The sequence below is a fragment of the Rhinopithecus bieti genome, unplaced genomic scaffold, assembly GCF_001698545.2.
Source record: "Rhinopithecus bieti isolate Rb0 unplaced genomic scaffold, ASM169854v2 scaffold_54685, whole genome shotgun sequence".
NCBI lineage: Eukaryota > Metazoa > Chordata > Mammalia > Primates > Cercopithecidae > Rhinopithecus > Rhinopithecus bieti.
The window spans coordinates 53077-64590 of NW_016821510.1; the positions used below are offsets into that span (position 1 = coordinate 53077).

An 11514-nucleotide genomic window follows, 5' to 3' on the forward strand; every position below is an offset into this window, starting at 1 on the left:
TTTATTGCAGCACTGTTCACAATATAAAAGACCTGGGTCAACCCAAATGCCCATCAATGATAGACTGGATAAAGAAAATGTGGCACATGTATAGCATGGAATACTAAAAAAAGACGAGTTCATGTCCTTTGCTGGGACATGGATGAAGCTGGAAACCATCATTCTCAGTAAACAAGCACAGGAACAGAAAACCAAACACCGCATGTTATCACTCATAAGTGGGAATTGAACAATGGGAACACACGGACACAGGGAGGGGAACATCACACGCCTGGGCCTTTTGGAGTGTGGGGAGCTAGGGATAGCATTAGGAGAAATACCTAATGTAGATGATGGGTTGATGGGTGCAGCAAACCACCATGGCACATGTATACCTATGTAACAAACTTGCGTGTTCTGCACATGTATCCCAGAACTTAAAGTATAATTTTTAAAAATAGCTACAACAATCTTTGAAGACATGGAGAGTACCATAAGATATAAATAGTGAAAACAAAAAGTTAAAACCAGAGAAGATGGAGTTAAGGTGCAGAGTCCTCATTTGTTTTGTTTTTGTGATTGTTTGTTTGCTTATGTAAACCACACTAAGTTGTTATTAGTCTGAAATGATGGGTTAGAAGATAGCATTTGCAAGCCTCATGGTAATCTCAAACCTAAAAGCATAGAATGGATACACAAAAAATAAAAAGCAAAAAACTATATCATATAACCAGAGAAAATAACCTTCACTAAAGAGAAATAGGAAGGAAGGAAAGAATAGCAGACTACAACATAGCAAGAAAATAAATAATAAAATGACAGAAGTAAGACCTTATTACCATTAATAACATTGAATGTAAATCGACTAAACTCTCTAATCAAAAGACATAGTCTGGCTAAATGGAAATACAGAAAACAACAACATCATAAAACTCCAATCTGTTGCCTGTAAAAAACACACTTCACCCATTAAGACATGCACAAACAGAAAATAAAGGGATGGATAAAGATATTCCATGGCAATGGAAACCGAAAAAAAGTAGAGTACCTATACTAATATTAGACAAAATAGATTTCAAGACAAAAACTATCTGGAGATTAAGAAGGTCACCATATAAGGATAAAAGTGTCAATTCACCAGAAGGATATGTAAATAATTGTAAATATATATGTTCTCAACACTGGAGCACCCAGATATATAAAGCAAATATTATTAGAGCAAATCAAAGAGAACAGCCCCAATTCAATAATAGATGGAGACTTCAACATTCCACTTTCAGACACTGTCCTCCAGACAGAAAATCAACAAAAAATCATCAGACTTAATCTGCACTGTGGAACAAATTGATTATTAGATACTTACATAATATTTCATCCAAAAGTTGCAGAATAAACATTATTTTCTTCAACACATGGATTATTCCCAAGGACAGACCATATGTTAGATCACAAAACAAGTCTTAAACAATCCAAAAAACTGAAATATTACCAAACATCTACTCTGACCACGATGGAATAAAACTGGACATTAATAGCAAGAAGAATATTGGAAACTATACAAACATGTGGAAATGAAACAATATGCTCCTGAATGACAAGTAGGTCAACAAAGAAATTTAAAAGGAAATTGAAAATTTGCTAGAAACAAATGATAGTGGAAACAAAACATACCAAATCTATGAAACACAGCAAAAGCAATACTAAGACGGAAACTTATAGCTGTAAAAGCCTACATCAGAGCTACTACAGAGGCTATAGTAAACAAAACAGCATGGTACTGGCATTAAAACAGACACATAGACCAATGGAACAGAACAGACAACTTGGAAACAAATGCACACACCTACAGTGAACTCATTTTTGAAAAAGATGCCAGGAACATACACTGGGAAAAGACAGTCTCTTCAATAAATGATATTGGGACAACTGAATATCCATATGCAGAAGAATGAAACTAGACCTACACGTCTATACAAATATCAAATCAACATGGATTAAAGATGTATGTTTAAGACCTCAAACCATGAAGCTCCCATAAGAAAACATCAGAGACACTCCCTAGAACATTGGCTTGAGCAAAAATTTCTTGAGTAGTAATACCCCACAAGCACAGGCAACCAAGTCAAAAATGCACAATTGGGATCACATCAAGTTAAAAAAAACACAAAATTTCTGCACAGCAAAGGGTATGATCAACAAAGTGAAGAGACAACCCACAGAATGGGAGAAAATATTTGCAAATTACTCATCTGGGAAGGGATTAATAACCAGAATATAAAAGGAGCTTTAACAACTATATAGGAAATAAAACCTAACAAACTGATCAAAAAATGGGTGAAATACTTGAATAGGCATTTCTAAAAAGAAGATACACAAATGTCAAACAAACATATGAAAATGCGCGCAACATCATTGATCATCAGAGAAATGCAAACCAAAACTAAAATAAGATAGATATCATCTCATCCCAGTTAAAACAGCTCATATCCAAAAGACAGGCAGTAACAAGTGCTGGTGAGGATGTGGAGAAACGGGAACTATTGCACACTGCAGGTGGGAATATAAATTAGTATGACCACTATAGAAAACATTTGAAAGTTTTCTCAAAAGACTAAAACTAGAGCTACCATATTTTCCAATCTCACTTCTGGGCATATACCCAAAAGAAAGGAAATAAGTGTTTCAAACCAGTATCTACACTCCCATGTTTGTTGTAGCACTGTTCACAATAGCCAAGGTTTGGAAGCAACCTCAGTGTCCAGCAACAGATGAACAGATAAAGACAATGTGGTACACATATACAATGGAGTACTATTCAGCCATTAAAAAATGAGATCCTGTCATTTGCAGCAATATGGATAAAATTGGAGATTATTATATTAAGTTCAATATGTCAGAAACAAAACTGTAATGCTTGCACAGAAAGGCAAACATTTCACATTCTCACTTATTTGAGAGATCTAAAAATCAAAACAATTGAACTCATGGACATAGAGAGTACATGGATGGTGAACAAAGGCTGGGAAAGGTAGTGGAGTCTAAAGGGAAGGTGTGTCTGATTAATGATTACAAAAAAAAAGAAAGAATGAATAAGACCTACTATTTGATAGTAGAGCAGAGTGACTATAGTAAATGATAATTTCGTTGCACATTTTAAAATAGCTAAAAGTGCATAACTGAATTGTTTGTAAACAAAAAAGAGTAAATGTTTGAGGGGATGGCTACCCTATTCTTCATTATGTGATATTACATGCTTGTATCAATATATCTCATGTATCAAATAGATATATACACCTAATATGTATCCACACAACTAAAAATAAATTAAAAAAAAAGAAAATCCTAAACTTCCTATATCTGTTTACAGATAAGGTAAACTAATATGTCCATATAATGTTAAAATACCAAAAAATATAAAATTATGTTTTCAAATAACTAAACACAAATTATGAAAAATTCCACAAATTGACAGTAATTATTTTCTGTAGCCTGTCAGTTTAAATTTAATTTCTAATATTCCTAGTTCAGTTTAAGACCTTAGACTAATATTAAATTCAGTGAGTTCATGAAAATCTTCGGATAATTTCTAGGTAAAGTGGAATACTGAAATGTAGTCACCAATCATAGGTTATTAATAAAAAATAAATACATGTAACTTCTATTCTTATATTTTATGGAATGGTTATTTGTTTGGATTACATTAACAAACAAGGGAGTTTTGTAGACCAATTCAAACAAGTGTAAAAAGAATGTATAAGACTATAGAAAGTTGTAATATATGTGCTTGATAATTTTGCACATCTGCCAAAATAGTTATTTTTAATAGACTCCAATTACCTAACTTCCAGTTTTCTCTATGGAAGAGAATTACTTTGATTAATGTAATGAATAAAAGTAGGAGTTAGAACCATGCTAGAAACAAGAATGGATAAGGAATAGGACTGTTATGTAAGGTAATGGAATGTAGTTTGGGTTTTCAAGAAAAGAGTATCTTTGCCTAAAGTAATGTGTTTTGTTGCTATCTCTGTCTTCACTGTGCTTGATGATAACTGAAATCTCAATTTAATTATTTTAGCTGGGCTACATGAAGTCTGCCCTACACATGCATGGTATAGGGACCAGCCAAAGCTTTGGATAGTTTATATTCAGTAGTTTGGGTAGTTTATATTCAGTAGTTGGAGCTCCCATTTTCTGTCCGTCTTCTTTCTCAGATTTTCTCCTGACCTCCTGCTGCTCATGTTATCCCAAACTCAGTCCTCTGTTATTTCAACCCAGTAAGTCTACAGCTTTTCTACTGACGTTCTAGTCCTCTGCATGGTGCACACTAGGGCCAGCTATAAAATCAGGAAACTCACTCTTTGCTATTCCCTTGTTCCAAGTGCCGACCACTCTCCAGTATCTGCCTCTTTTGTTCATTCTCCATTGCCTATGGATGGCTGTTTTTAAAATATTTTATCCGGAATTTATAGAAAGTATCTGTGGGAGGCTTGGTCCTATGGGTGTTATTGGATCATTAGTGTAAGCAAAACTGTGTATATATTTTTACTACTTATCATGCTTTTCTCTTTCTCTGGCCAACTATTTCATGTAGAATACATTGACAGTCATTAGTTTTACAACTTAGTCTACGGATTCTGAATTATGGAGAAAGGCTGGTGATGGAATTGAGGAGAATATTGGCAGCATCCAGAGATCATACATTTGTATCAGGATGAAGTTGGAAAAGGGAGCACATTTCTGAATTATCAAATTTGGTAGTTTGAAAACATGTCCAAGTGCTTCGACACACCTCACATGAATAGATGGAGGCTTATTCCCCTACCCTTCAAAACGGGCCTTCATGATGTGTTTTAGTGTACCGTCTGTCTCAGAACTGACACAGAAGAACTGCCAAGATTTAAAAAGCAGGCACCTTCTTGTCACATGTGCCCTCGGCGCCTTGAGCCAAATGCTGGAGAAACTATGGGGGAAAACAAACTAAAAATAGAAAGAGATGTCTGAGGAGCCTCAGCTCACAGCCCACCCCCAGTAAAACATATCATTAATACATTTCCTGTCATCATGATATAGATTTGACAGATGATTTTTAACATTTTCAGAATGTTTCATTCAATTATGATCCATAGTTTCCATAACCTCTTTAAATTGAGATTTTTTTAAGAAAGGGAATATTTGAATTTTTTTGAGGAATATTAGGAATGGGAGATAAAGGAGAACACTGAAAATTCAGGGGCTCAGAGATGTCTAAACAAAATAAATTGAAATACTTGACATCAGGTATCAACTTCAAAAGAAGTTTTCTTTAATTCAAAAGTAGAAGAAATGACTTTTCTAACTACACATAAAAAATTACAACAGCACTGAAATTATCATGATCATGTTTCTTCATTTCTATTATAGAAATGGTGTTTTTTTTTCTAAGCTATTCACATACTGGTATTAAACCTAGTACACTTTAGTACTGTTTTTGGTATACATATACAAAATTTACATATGTTTGTCACTCAAATTTTATAGTGTCCATCATTATCTAACAAAAATTCTATTCACTTTCTACAAAACATAAAATAAGAATTCATAATAAAATAAAACCTGCCCCAAAGATACATTCTCATCGATTTAGAATTGAATGTTTTACCATCCAAAAAATTAGGTTCAAACAATGACAGTTAAGTACATATATGTGGTACAAATTAAAATGGAAAAGAGAAATGACGTCCTGATAAAAACTGTAAGTTCTTAATTATAAGGAGAGATAATAAATTCTTCACATGAAATATCACATGATGAACTATCATAAAGTATACATACATATATGTGTGAAATATACTCAGCTTCGTAGTTTATGGTCAGTGTTGTTATTCATACACATGCGTGCGCGCACGCACACACACACACACATATATATATATATACCTATAAGACTTTTCTAGGTATCTGTTTTGAAATTACTCAAATACATACACTATGGAAAAACCAATGGAAATATAAAATATTCCAGATACTATCAGTTTGTTTTCTGCTAGAAGATACACGATGCTCCCCTTGTGAATCTACGGAGTTGAGGGTTTCTGTTATTTCACTCAGCATGTCACCGGCCCCAAAATGAAAAGAAAGGTCTGTTTTGGCTTCCTACTACCCAGAATCAGGATTAATGAGTGGAAGGAAGGATACATGACTGCAAGAGTCTGGCAAAGCAGGAACACAAGTTTGCTCTGCTGTGTCCTACTATTCCAAGTTGATGTGATTAGACACAGAAAGTAAATGCCAAATAACATGAGGAAGGAGATCATAGTTTGGAAAGCTTTTATCTGGACCTTGGTGCTGAGATCTTGAGATCCTTTGCCATGGAGCTGCATCTTCTTGAGATGTTTACACGGAGAACAGATTAACAGCAGAAAAGATATTAGTGTCAGAGTGAAGGGTGTGAAGTTTGCTAGTGTGGGTACAGACATGTTTGAAAGGTGTATTGCATTCCTCAATTTGATCTTCCAAGACAAATTCCCTTCATATTCTTTTGTCCACACACTCTCATCTGTGGTAACCAGAGCAAGATTATGAATCAAAAATTGCAAGGGCCCCAACAGTATCACCAGAGCAACATTCTTAATCCTCTTCTTTAGGTGGAGAAAAATAAGGTTGCAGAAATTGTCAAATCTTGGGCAAACAAAATATGCTGAGGCTAGTAGCAACCAGATGCTGAAATGTTTGGTTATTGTCGAGACATTAGAAGCAACAATTCCTACTTCTAAACTAAATAAAGTGAAAGTAAACACAGTTGCATACCAATACACTAATTTATCCCAGAATAAACTAATTCTGGAAACCACCAGAGCAGTGAGAATTTGGTCAGCTGAGGAGATCTTTTGTGTCTTAACCCAGTCAATGACATTTACTAGAGCTATGATGCTATTGGCTACATTTCCAAGAACAAATGTAAACAATACCAGAACTGATAAAATAATAAGCAGAAATCATATCATGTTTGAACAAACAAAAAGAAAGAAAAAAATGCCGGCTTAATAACAGTGGTTGTGATTCCTTTAATAGCCAGACCTGAAATTTAATAAACACTTGATTTTTAAATGTGCAATAACATTTTCTGCCTTTAAATTCAGTGGTTAATGTCAACAGGAAAACACCAGCATATGCTGATGGATGAGGCCAAAGCTGTCTTTATAGAAATAGAAAATATTGTTATTCTCAAAAGAGCTCAAATTCATTCCTCTTCATACAGTGTCTGTCTTTGCTGTATGCTGAAATTTTTTATACTGAGGATGAAGTGAAAAGTGAATTCTTATGTGTTAGTGTGCAAATAAAGGCATATTCTTTTTTATTGTTTTGCAATTTTTTTACTTGTTTAACCTCCCCATAATTTGTGTTCAGCATCTTCAGTTGTTACATAGGGAAATTTTAAAACCCAATACAGATATCAAACAGTAAATGTCTAAATTGTTTAAGGTGGTTGGTCATAACTAGAATCATATGAATATGTTTTTTTAATACACAATGTAAATACCAGAACCTAAACCTTTTATCAATATCATCCAAGATTATCTTGGAAAGTCCTGGGAGGCCAATACACCTAAAAATCTGGTTTCTGATAATGATTAATAGACACACATATGCTCACAACCTCAGGGGATGGAAGGAATTATTTTCTTATAATTCCCCAAATGGAAAACGAGTCCTCCAGGTGGAATTACTCGTATTCCACTCAGGGTTGTTGGACAATGAATAATATTTATCAAACATGTTTCTCATGCTTAGGCTTCTGGTAAATTTAGTCTCAAGTCTGCTTTTTGTTTAAATATTATTTAATTAAACTATTCAGCAATTTTATAAATATTTCTAAGTCCCCTACACTTTGTCATATAATCCTGCAGTATCCTCCCATCACAGGCAGAGTGACTACCTTGACCTTAGACTCCGCATTCAGTCGGGTAATTTGCTTCAGTCAGCAGGAAATTAGTAGACTTTACACGGAGATTTAAGACGGCTTCCATATTGGAGTTTCTTGCTCTTTTCCATTCTCCATGAGGACATCATCTGACTAGTACACTGTTCCCAGAAGAAGAATGAGAAACTAATGGAGTCAGAATGCCATAGATTGATCTAGCCTAAATCAGCCAAACTCTAACTAGCTTCAAGATGCAGTACGTGGCCCAACTCCAATCACCGCAGTCATCCACCGAACCTAACTTAGAAAAATGAAATCCAAAGACATATGAGACACAAATACCTAAGGCAGTTTGGGAGGATTTTTTCTTTTAGAAAAAACATAAGCGATATAGATATTCTGCTAAACTAAGACTGTGGGAAATATGTCCACTCTTGTTGTGTTAGGAATTCTAGATCCAAGGGAAAAATAGATGGAGAATGTCAAAGTTTTGTCATATGAAGTGGATAATTAAACCTAAAAGAAAACCTATTGAAAATCTGGAGTTGGCAGTTAACATCATGTCAAATTTCCAAAAGTTGCAACAAAAATCAGATCACTTCTACTTAAAATCTTTTGGAGTTATACATGAAAGTATACAAATAGTGGATTTTTCCATTCAGTATCTAATGAGCAGAGTAATAATTTTCATGGAACACTTCTCCTCATTAATATTTTTTATATTATAGCTAGACTGCACATTTAGAAATGGGCTAAAATGAAAGTGGAAAACATAGCAATGTATCATAAACACTCATGTAACCATTATGTAGGGCAAGACATGGACATTGCTAAGAGCCTAGGTTTACCTCAATGCCACTTCCCAATCCCCTACAACTTTCTTCACACCTGTGATAAGCAACATCCATAATTTATGATGATCATTTTTTTCAATTTTCTTTATACTTTACCAACTAGGTATGCAACCCAAAATTCAGTAGCTTGGTTTGGCCTGCTTTGAACTGTGTAGAGGTGCAATCCTATATGTTCTTATTCATGACTTCCTGGGCTCAACATCATGTATCTGAAATTTCATCACATAGGTACACGTACATGTGATTCATTTCTTTTCACTTCTCTAGATTTTTCTATTTTATGATTTTACTGTAATTATGAATCCATCCTTATTTGATATACATATGGGCAGCTTATTTTTTTGAGCTATTAGAATAATGCTACAATGAACATTCTTTCACATATCATTTGCTACAATTCCTTTGCATATATATAGCTGGGTATAGGATTACAGGGTCCTTGATTATCTCACAGTCATAGAAAAGCCCAAAACATGGTTTGACTAAATTTATTCCTGTCACTTTTATCTCCAGTCTCTTTATTGCTATTTGCATATATCAATTATACACTTAATCCAACAAGACACTACTGGTTTACACAGTCATGATTAATTTAGAGTTACACACTTATTTTTTATTGTCATTAATTGTTATTGCTCCTTGCATGTTCAACTTTGTATTTTCAGTAATTTTTGTTGTATCAGAAAAATAGCATTTTCAATTTCTGTTTATGAAAGTCTACTACTCTTTGGAAATGCTTAGAAGACATGATTCCTTTGAATTCCTGCTTCCATATTTTCTGTTAAAATCAGGTTGTATTTAGAATGTAGTTCTTTCCAACATATTCTATCTTCTACCTCTAGCTACTTTTCAGATTTTCTATTGATCTTTGGTGCCCTTTATTATTTTTTGTTAATTGGTTTTAGTTATCATGCCTAAAGTTTGAGATTACAAAAAATATATGGAGGGATACATTTTACCACTTTTGGAAAAATCCTTGCAACATTTCTCTTGTGCGATTCTCTCCTCTGATCTGACAGAACTCCAGCAGTACATTAGGTGTTCTGATGATAGCATCAATGTGTTACCCAAGCAGTACATTAGGTGTTCTGATGGTAGCATCAATGTGTTACCCTCTAGCCTTGTATTTTCAATCTCTTTCTCTCTATGTTTCATTCTGTGTAGCTATTTTCCAATTTGCTAATTCTCTCTTCTACTGCATCTAACTGGTTAACACTGTCTATTGGATTCTCAATATTGATAATTCATGTTTTCAGTCTTATTGCTTTTGTGTTCAGAATAATCTTTTATTCTCCTTCCATAAATCGTTTTCCATGGGGGAACTGAACAAACTACTCTTAACACCATGTTCTTTTTACAGTGCTTTTGGTTTTTTGAATTTTTTGATTTCTGTTTCAGTATGTTAGAAATGAAAATGGTAACAATTTTCTTCTTTTCCCAATGCTTTGGTTAGAGAATAGAATAGAATAGAATAAAACTCATGTAGAATTTGCGCTTGCAATTTGAAAAGAAACTGGAAATGAAGGTTGATGTGAGTAGCTTTCTGGAGACAGTAGCTTGCTTTTGCTGTGTCCTCACGCAACATAACTTTGCCTCAGGGGGAACTCAATGAGCATGCACTGAATCCAGAATATCATTGCAATAGTGATAAAATACAGTTCATCAACAACAGCTACATCATTGTATTCCATGAATTAATTTTCACTTTGTTTACATTGTAAACAACAGTTGCCTGTGCCTTAATTCATCATTATCCAAATGACATAGAGAAAGATATGAGGAAGATTTAGTTCTGTTTGATTCAAAAATTTAGCACTAAAATCCTCTCCTTTAGAAATAAGAGCTTGATCATGAAATGTTATATTTATTTTTAATAAGTGAAATTTATTTATACTAAATCAAAATATTTTATAGTGTCTCCCTTGGATTAGTTTAATATCATCTATAATCTATAATTGTTTTCTTTAAGCAAAATATTTTAAACTGCAGCTGTACGCTAACTTGCCAAATGCTATAGTAATTCAGCTGACTTGAAATTTGCCGTTTACTAATATAACTTTTCGCCATAATGACATCTCTGTAGATATATGCCAGTCGACGAATCCAAATTATGTGTGTAAATATTTCAGAAATAAATCATTTAATAAGATACATGTAAATGTAGATGATGATAGTAATGATGATGATGTCAGCTAAAAGGGAGAATGTTATTTAATAAATGTGATTTGAGTCTTCAAAGTACTAGAGATAAGGGTCATTGGAGAACACTATTATTCTTACTCATGGCTTTACTTTTTTTTTTTTTTTTTCAGATGGAGTTTCACTCTTGTCACCCAGGCTGCAGTGAAATGGCACGATGGGTCACTGCAAACTCTGCCTCCCGGGTTCATGCCATTCTCCTGCCTCAGCCTCCCAAGTAGCTGTGATTACAGGTGCCCACCACTACATCCAGCTAGTTTTTATATTTTTAGTAGACAATGGGTTTCACTATGTTGGCCAGGCCGGTCTGCAACTCCTGACTTCACATGATCCACCAGCCTCGACTTCAAAAGTGCTTGGATTACAGGCATGAGCCACGGTGCTGGACACGATTCTTACATTAATCTCAGAATCAGGGTTAGAAAAATACCCTCACATAGTATTTCATCAAGAAAAACATGAAACCAACATATATCTAATGATTTACTTGAGACCTTTTTTTCATTTACCCCATTCTAAAAATTATGGCAAAAGTGACCTCTAGCAAAGAATACTCTCTTTTTGGCTGTTTAATTTTTTTCC

The 11514-nt window shown here is 34.2% G+C and overlaps 1 protein-coding gene across 1 annotated transcript; it reads right to left on the minus strand.

Annotated features, from left to right (window-relative positions):
• Positions 1-6062: 6062 nt before the first annotated feature.
• LOC108520852 (taste receptor type 2 member 19-like) lies at positions 6063-7023 on the minus strand. The gene is given in 1 exon segment (XM_017860395.1): positions 6063-7023. A coding segment is annotated over 1 exon segment (900 nt). The 5' UTR covers positions 6963-7023.
• Between the last annotated feature and the right edge of the window lie 4491 nt (positions 7024-11514).